The 9,561-nt window shown below is 34.2% G+C and overlaps 1 protein-coding gene across 1 annotated transcript; it reads left to right on the top strand.

The window, feature by feature from the left end:
- Positions 1 to 5,619: 5,619 nt before the first annotated feature.
- LOTGIDRAFT_155121 (hypothetical protein) lies at positions 5,620 to 8,509 on the top strand (the record flags this gene model as incomplete). The annotated part of the gene is made up of 4 exons (XM_009065624.1): positions 5,620 to 5,716; positions 6,352 to 6,612; positions 7,614 to 7,683; positions 7,981 to 8,509. 4 exons carry the CDS (start codon positions 5,620 to 5,622, stop codon positions 8,507 to 8,509), a joined length of 957 nt encoding a protein of 318 aa, XP_009063872.1.
- Between the last annotated feature and the right edge of the window lie 1,052 nt (positions 8,510 to 9,561).

Here is a 9,561-nt window from a genome sequence, read left to right as displayed (position 1 = left end):
ACGGGTAGTATCTCAGCTGTTGGTAAATTGTTCTCTTTCAAAATTCTCACAGATATACGTCAAGTTCAAGATGTCTTTGCCTAAGCCCGAAGATATGAAAAATGGTTAAAATCCGAGCCTATAAATGAACAGTACTTTAATTTGGAACCGCGAATAATCCGGTAAACCGTTTGTACTGGTTAATATATATATACATATGCCCATTTGGCTATGTGGAACTTCTCTTAGCCACAACGGTTGCGAAGAATTTAAGAACATATAGCGGTTTGTGCTATATCAGAACAGTTCTTAAACTCCCGGTTCTCCTATAATACATATAACATTTTGGACATGATTTCTGACATGATTCCAATAAAAAACAATAATCACGTTCAAATAGTGTGATGAATAGATGAACTAGAACGTTTTCTTGGAAAATACTAAGTACCGTGCTTATTATACATAATAATTTAGTGAAGGCCTCATTCTGCTGATGAGGGAAAAAAAGGTTTTGAACATGCACAAACATTTTCGACGTACGAAACGTATGATTCATACGTTAGGCCGTGGTCATACATAGGTACGTCAAGTCATCGTCCGTTTTTTATACGTCAGTTGAATACTGAATAACAAAGCCATGGACAAAACTGGCGTTACATGTACAGTTTTGATATGTGGCGGGTGACAAGAAGTGTACGAAACTTCTCAATAGCAACCGTTCAGCTAGGTTAGATTAATTCCAAATAAGCTAGGCTTAATATATCCATACGTGCTCAATGTCTACAGGCAAATGGTTGGTTGGTAGTTTACAAGTTGACGTTTGCTTCCAGTGGATGCTGATATCGCAAACTAGATAGTTGTTGGTAGTTGTACTTGTAGTAGTTGGTAGTTGTACTTGTAGTTGTAGTAGTTGGTAGTTGGATTGGTTCACATTGGATGATTCTGTGTTGTTGGTTTGGTTGTTGATAATTCGTTAGATCTGGTCGGGTCGAATGACATGGCGGTGAAACTCGGCCCTAGATGGTGTGGCGTGAGTTACTCGATCTCCTTCATTCTTCCAAACTGGTTCTGATCATGGTAATTCTGGTTGATTGGTAGTCGTTGGTTTGGTTTGGTTAGATTATCTATTAACTGTTGGAAAACTAGAAGACCTGCAAAAGAGAAAAAAAAGAAAGAATGTGACAAAAGAGGGGCATAGAGAAAAAAAATAACAAAAGGGGGAAAAGATGTTCTTTGATGTGTCTGCAGTGAAACTTGTTAAATTGATGGGATATAATTAAAAAGTGTTAAGAAACTTAACAGCGAAGCTGGGCGCAACTTTGGTGCCCAAATCATTACAATTGAAATTTAAATTTTGGACAATTTCTTGGACCATTCGGTGAATGGGGGGGGGGGGGTCATCTTGGTGGGCATCAAGGCTGAGTTGTTCAAAGCGGGGTTGTAGTCTGGATTTCCCCGTGCTGATTTCTCTATCTAAGACAGCTTTGATGGCCTGCTCCGATTCTTGGAGTAGCTTGGTTTGTGAGGTTGGTTTGGGCTGCGGGGATTCCAGGTGTTGGATGTGGATTTTTAGGGAGGCGAGACAGAATTCTTTAGTAGCGCGGGCTCTGGACTCCGCGATGTTTGTGGGGTAAATGGTGTTGCCAGTGAAGATTCTTGGTCTGAAGGAAGGCGGTATCAGCTTGGCTGAGAGGCAAGCTTGGAAGAAATGTTTCTAACAGTTTTGTAGAGAGGTAAGATGTTCTCGGGTAGGTTTACCGCTTTAGCATTACTATTGGCAGGCTGGTTGATAGTGAAGCTGACTCTTTGTCTTTTGGCCGGTACAACTAACACGCAGACAACTTGGTACAACACTATCTCAACCGGGGCCATCCCAGAGATATCATCGTATCTAATAGATCCAAAGCCGATACTATCCAACGGACCACGTTGCTGAATAAAACTAAAACACCCTCAGATAACAAACGTCCAGTTTTCATAACAGACTATAACCCCACATCGGTCCTCATCAGCAAAATCCTCAGAGAAAACTGGCACATCCTATCCAGTTCCAATGACTGCAACAAAGCTTTCCCCAAACCCCTCACTAAACGATCTCCCAACCTCAGCCATCATTAGGGACCCCGCACATAAGCCTCAAGATAGTGGTAAAACTTACAACTACTTGGATGCTGACTGTAACATCCCTCACTGTCATTTCTGCAACACACTTAAGGCCGTATGCTGCGCTCGAACTTTAGTCGTACTTTACTCAAAGTCGAGCTTAAGTCAGACTTTAGGTATGCTGCGCTCGATCTTTGATGTAAGTCATGCTTTACTCGGGCGTTTTGTGGACAAAACTAAAGTAAAGTGTAAGATAGGGTGGTAGCAGACTTTAGCCGTACTTTATATACGTTTGCGATTGAAATTGTGATAATGGAAGATTATTTCAACCAATTACAGCAAATTATAGATATTTACCATGTAGAAAGGAGATTTAAAGACCGCTTCAGATTTCCGAAGGATGGCGTTCTGCATATTTTTTAAATGATTTCTGGTACAATATAATCATATATTTTTGAAAAATTCAGTACCAATGCAAAAGGGGTTGTTTAAAGTAAGGTGCTACGTAACAGTTCGATTCGTGCATATGCAACTTATTTCGAAGACGTGGAATCAGTCTCGTTATTTATTTTCTTTCGAAATTTCCACAGCACTTGTCAAACTCGAAGAGACATATTAATATCTATTTTTTTTTATTGAAATTAGATTTGCGGATTTGAGAAGTCCAAATTATGTATAATCAGAGGACTGTATCGACAATTCAGGTGAAAATTAAAGTTTTTAATGCCCGCATCCAGTCGGTGAAACTCTTGACAAGACTTAAGTTGGCAACAAAGGCGATATGAGGAGCATACAGTTTCATAATGATGATTCATATTCATAATAACAAAATGGTAACATACACCAAATAATGAAGCAGGATTATAAAACTGGATGGAACAGCTCAAGCGTTCGATCAGCGATTTCCTATCCCTTTAAGAGAGATGTTTAAAATAAAATTGAGTCATCAAAAAGAAAATGTTTTTATTAAAATTGTAATTTATCTATTGAGTCAGTTTCTTCCTCTTTGGTAATCACTAGACGAAAGCTGGAGCAAAAAAAAATAAAAAATAGCACGTTTCATCATTTGCACCAAGATATAATGGCTTAAAGGCGGGCGAGGCTACAAAGTTCCGTGCTATAAAAACAGCCACGGTGGCTTCCCCACGTGTTTAGAATTTTAATTCCTAAATTCCTGATTAATAAAGGTTTTGTCCAAACGATCTTATTTTGTTACTAATATTGGGGTATGTGCTATTATTAAGCAGATGATGGAAACTGACATGATATACTATTGTTACCATTGATAAAAGTTAGTGTTTATTGACAATTACTGAAAGCGAAGGGCCTTGTTTTGCGATTAGTGACGTCATCAAACATTTAGTTTAAGTGGAATTGCAGGAACCACAGACGTCTGATTATAAAATGGTGATATTGGTGAGGGGGTTATAAAGTTTTCAAAAACAGTTCGATCTACTTTTTAATGAGTTATTTCCACTCTTAATAAATATCTTAAAATATACTGAGTAAATGTAGGATATCCAAATATTTTCTAAAAATTATTATAAATTTTTGAGTCGTGAAAATTAACTCTGAATATCCAGCGAGGCGACATTAAACTTAAGTCTATTATAAAATCGTGATGCAGTTTGTATAGAGATATAGGATGCTCATTAAAATTTTAATTCTTTTACAGTGTCAAATTACAGAAAATTATTTTTGACTTTGAGTAACAAGATGTTTTCTTTATCTGTATAAATCGCTAATTTTACCTTATCATTTCAACATTTCTTGAAGGGAAGGGGGATAGCAACCGTTATCATTGTAATATCCCCTATTCTGATAAAAAAAAAACCCTATTGTGGTATAAACCCCTATTGTGGTAACACTTCCTATTGTGGTACCAACTCCTATTGTAGTTACAACCCCTATTGTAGTAACAACCCCTATTGTAGTAACAACCCCTATTGTAGTAAAAACCTCTATTGTAGTAACAGACTCTATTGTGGTATCAACCCCTATTGTAGTAACAACCCCTATTGTAGTAACAACCTCTATTGTAGTAACAGACCCTATTGTGGTACCAACTCCTATTGTAGTTACAACCCCTATTGTAGTAACAACCCCTATTGTAGTAACAACCCCTATTGTAGTAACAGACCCTATTGTGGTACCAACTCCTATTGTAGTTACAACCCCTATTGTAGTAACAACCCCTATTGTAGTAACAACCTCTATTGTAGTAACAAGGGGGCGAGAAGTGGCCAAGGGAGGCTCACAGTACAGGCACCATAGAAAATAGGAATGGGAGCCTAATTGTCCACCAGTAAAAACGTCACTGTATGTTTACTTTCTTCTTTTGGTTTTTCTAGGACGCCAAAGTTGGACTAAAAGTTGACAACCAACTGAATTTGAAAAGCACTAGGTGGTTAGGTTGAGGTGAAAACACGACTGAAGGTAAGTAATTATGCATCAATGGGTTTTGACAAGGAAGTTAGAGGTATATCATCCGTAAAGTGTGTAGTTCATTACCTATGATAAAGGGGGCCCTACCATGTAAGGAACACTTAGTAAAATACTTTTGGTAAAACGACAGTTTGAATCATATGCTGTCCATTGTCAAGACCAGATTGTTGACGAAATCTAACAAATTTAATTATGAGATTCCTAATTTTCTTAATAGTGAATATCATCATTAATTTATTCTATATAATATCTGTAGGTAAGTGTATTAAAAGCTTAAATTACATAGACTAATGTATACCGGGTTGTTCTGGGGCTATGTATGCTGGATTATTGAAGGATATTAGCCAATTAAAACTACCCTTTTCATTCTCCTGGACACGTATTCTCGAAACGATCTTAGCCCTAGAACGTCCTAGAATCAATGTTAGAAGATAAGAACCTAGGACATCCTAGTGCTAAGATTGTTTCGAGAATATGAGACCTGTATTCATATAAGTTATTCAGGAGTTTCGTGTGTGCGTGTGTTCATATTTACAAACCAAAAACAATGTGTCTGCATGATGATTGACCGGTATAATAAATCGCGTGACATAATGGAAATTCACTATATCTCTCCCGAATACCAAATCTATTCGCTTAAGAAAAACACAGAATGAATATTTTATGATTTCGGAAAGGGGGGAGTCTAAATGGTTAGTAACATGGATTAAAGTGAAAAAAGTTGGCGAACAATATGAAAGTGTTTAGCATTTCCTAAGCCCTAATAATGTGTTATAAGTTTGAAAATGGCGATATATAGTCAGTGTTGTGAAATATTTTTTGTATTCAATCCAACCTTCTATTCCAGTATCAAGTGTCGATATTTGTTCTAATGAATCTCAGATTGGAGAACTAGTTAGTCTAACTGGGGACCTAAAACGTTTTGAATCTTGTGGATGTTCAGTCGCACTGGTTAGTGGCGAGGGCAAATCAACTGTAAATTTTAAGACAAATATGAGTCCTGCTGGTTGCCGTTACAAACTGGAGATTAACTTTAAAACAGACACAAGAGGACACAGCTGTTCCAGTTATATCGATAATTTCTCATTTACTATGACACCAACAGATCATATTTATATTAATTTGCTGAAGGACTTGGACACCACGTTAGGTTTTAAATTCGATTTTGAAATCAAAACTGAAACCAATGGTAAGAAAATCATGTTTTATTAAACAAATACTTATAACTTTATAGAGACGTGAGACATATTGTAGACATGAGAAAAAGTTCTACTTGTCCGACTTCAGTAGTGACGCAGGCTGAAAATAGGGCAGTTGTCTGAAGATCGCATAGTGTGAAACTCTGAATGGTTCACGTTCTGTTAATATGTATAATATAAATATATATGCTTAAAGTTTGATTGTATTGTCTTTGTTTTAAAAAGCTGTGCTGGTAACTCTTACCTTATTTTTAAATAATGTTTTTTACTGGTTTTTTAAACAAAATGATGGTTATTTTTTATCTAGAAATAATAAACAATATATATCAATAAAAACACCCTAATCTTTAAAATCAAGAAAAAAACCATCTGTTTCAAATATTAAGTTACTTGTTAAAATTGTTTAGAGTATTTTATCTGGACAAAATTTGTACAATATATCATAATAACCACCATATATCTCGTTATGGCGATATTTCGGTATTTTTAATCAGGCGATATTACTAACGATATAAATTCCTATACCGGTATTTGTCGTGATACTAGTATATCGCACAGCCGTATTTTACCCCAAACAGTTCTTTTGAATATCAACGACACTTTAATTTTTGGTGTTAACTTCCAGGTCCACAACTTAATTTAACTTGTCGAAGTCCTTGGACGAACCCACTGGTAACAACTAAGTCAACAACAAGTGCTGGGGGTAATAGCTTACAGAGTGACAGTACAACAGATAGGTCTTTCACAACCACAATGGTAACAACTCAGACAACAACAGCTGCTGGAGGTAATAGATTACAGAGTGACAGTACAACAGGAACATCTGGACAGTCTGAGTCTACTATAACTACAGACAGAAGTAAGGTACCAGAGGGCAATTCATATCGTAAGTAATATTTGTACTATATAAATATCTTTTACATATTTGCACACTCTTTAAGCTCGAAAACAATTTGTTATATCCGGTACGAACAAAAGTATCAAATATGGATTTTTTAAATATCTCTGTTTTAGTACCTGTGTTAGTAGACTGTATTGTTGGTGGTGTAGTTTTAGTATATATTGTTATTTTAATGTTAATATTATATTATAAATGATATCTCTGTTTTAGTATCTGTGATAGTAGACTGTATTGTTAGTGGTGAAGTTTTAGTATATATTGTTATTTTAATGTTAATATTATATTATAAATGATATCTCTGTTTTAGTACCTGTGATAGTAGGCTGTATTGTTAGTGGTGTAGTTCTAGTATATATTGTTATTTTAATGTTAATATTATATTATAAATGATATCTCTGTTTTAGTATCTGTGTTAGTAGACTGTATTGTTGGTGGTGTAGTTTTAGTATATATTGTTATTTTAATGTTAATATTATATTATAAATGATATCTCTGTTTTAGTATCTGTGATAGTAGGCTGTATTGTTGGTGGTGTAGTTTTAGTATATATTGTTATTTTAATGTTAATATTATATTATAAATGATATCTCTGTTTTAGTATCTGTGATAGTAGGCTGTATTGTTGGTGGTGTAGTTTTAGTATATATTGTTATTTTAATGTTAATATTATATTATAAATGATATCTCTGTTTTAGTATCTGTGATAGTAGACTGTATTGTTGGTGGTGTAGTTTTAGTATATATTGTTATTTTAATGTTAATATTATATTATAAATGATATCTCTGTTTTAGTATCTGTGATAGTAGGCTGTATTGTTAGTGGTGAAGTTTTAGTATATATTGTTATTTTAATGTTAATATTGTATTATAAATGATATCTCTGTTTTAGTACCTGTGTTAGTAGACTGTATTGTTGGTGGTGTAGTTTTAGTATATATTGTTATTTTAATGTTAATATTATATTATAAATGATATCTCTGTTTTAGTACCTGTGATAGTAGGCTGTACTGTTAGTGGTGTAGTTCTAGTGTCTGTAATTATTGTTATAGTCGTATGGTAAGTTTTCTGATTTTACATGTTCTAATTTTCACAAGGTACTTAATTGTATTTACGACAGTTACCGTTATAATATGACCCACGAGAAATAGATGCGATAAAATCTAGTCCTTAGATACCAATTCTCATTTCTTCGGGGCTATCCCGTTCTGTGTATTGATGTAATATGTCGCTGACAAAAACTCTCTGCGACAGTTATAAGTTATAAGATTTGGTTTTCTTGAAATGAAACAAGAATTCAGCCCCAGCGCACTACATTGAAAATGCATCCCATTGATGGTGTGAATTTATTTTCAGTTTCCGGAAACGGAGAAATCAGAAACCCCAGAACGACCAGAACGTATTGGATCAGAATATTAGAGATAGTGATAGAAATATTTACCTTGCCACGATACCTGATAGACCCAGTCACATTCAACATCAGAATACAACCGACACCTTATCAAATACAGTGTATAATAGTTTAGATTCAAGATACAATACTTCCAGTGATTTAAAACCATATGAACATCTACCAAAACAAGAAAACAGCCTAACAGAACACCAGGAAGATTTACCACATATAGACAACGATTACGTTATTGTTGTGGAAGGTTCGAGTCCGGAAAATGAAATCGAACTCAACACAATTCCTCCAAATAACGTTTATAGCAGACCTGATCCACGAAACAATACTTCCAGTGACTATAGACCTTACGAACATCTTCCAAAACAAGAAAAGGATATTACTAAGCAACAAGAACATGTTTCAGAGCTACAGGAAGACGTTCTGTTTACAAACAACGATTATATTGATGTTGTGGAAGATACGAGTCCATGTAATTAAACCATATGATCAGTTGCCAAAGCAAGAAGAAACTATGTCACATACAAATAACAAATATGCTAATATTACGTTAAAAACCTCTTGAAAGATAACTACCTTGCTGACTGATTATAGGCAAATAAATCAAATCAGTGAATATAACTCAAGGGGAGTAACCATGTTTAAAATATTGTGTATTGAAATAACTAATTGTTATTATAATTTTTTTTACTTCTAGATATGAAAGGAATATATTAAATTTATGATTATTATAACATGTATTATTATTTTTTTTACTTAATTATATAAATGCAGAAGAAATTTCAAAGTTATGATCAATACCCGTTTTTAAATTTTGTCCGAGAATATCATATAGCACTAGACACCTTTTCATTATGAAATACCTACTCACTTATAAGCTGCTTCCGCTGTTTCGCCAATATTTTGTTTTCGGGTTTTGTATCAATCTGTTGGTTGTTTTCGTCGAAAATTCTTGTAATGGAGATATTTGGTTGAACATCATTTGTATAATTAAACTGAAATCTTGTCCTCCAGTTTATACGACACGCGTATGTAGTTTCTGTTTATTTTGTGTAGTTTTCTTGTCTATTAATGTCAGTAGTGTAATCAATTTCATCAAATATGGGGTTGTTACATTTTTACAAACCCAATCAGCTATTTACTCAATTAGCTTTATTTTACACAAAAATATCTTTTATACTATCTTATACTATGTAAATGTTAGATATTCCAATATTTTTAAAAATTAGTATTTACTTTTTTGAATCGTGAAAATTGACCCTGAATATCCCGCAGATCAAGGTCACTAGGACTATTATAAAATCATGATGCAGTTTGTATAGAGATATTATATGACATTGATGTATATTAAGATATCAATTCTTTATTGTGCGTTTTACAGTGTCAAATTAAACACCATTATTTAATCTACATAAATCGCCATCTAAACCACGCTATTTCAACATTTTATAAACTGGAAAACAACCCCCATTGTGGAAAAACCTGTTATTGACGTAATGATACTGATATTATAAACATATTTATCCCATGCA

This window comes from Lottia gigantea (assembly GCF_000327385.1).
Source record: "Lottia gigantea unplaced genomic scaffold LOTGIsca_7, whole genome shotgun sequence".
Classification (NCBI taxonomy): domain Eukaryota; kingdom Metazoa; phylum Mollusca; class Gastropoda; family Lottiidae; genus Lottia; species Lottia gigantea.
Note: the sequence above shows the minus strand (reverse complement) of the source record. Positions and strands in the feature narration are given on the sequence as shown.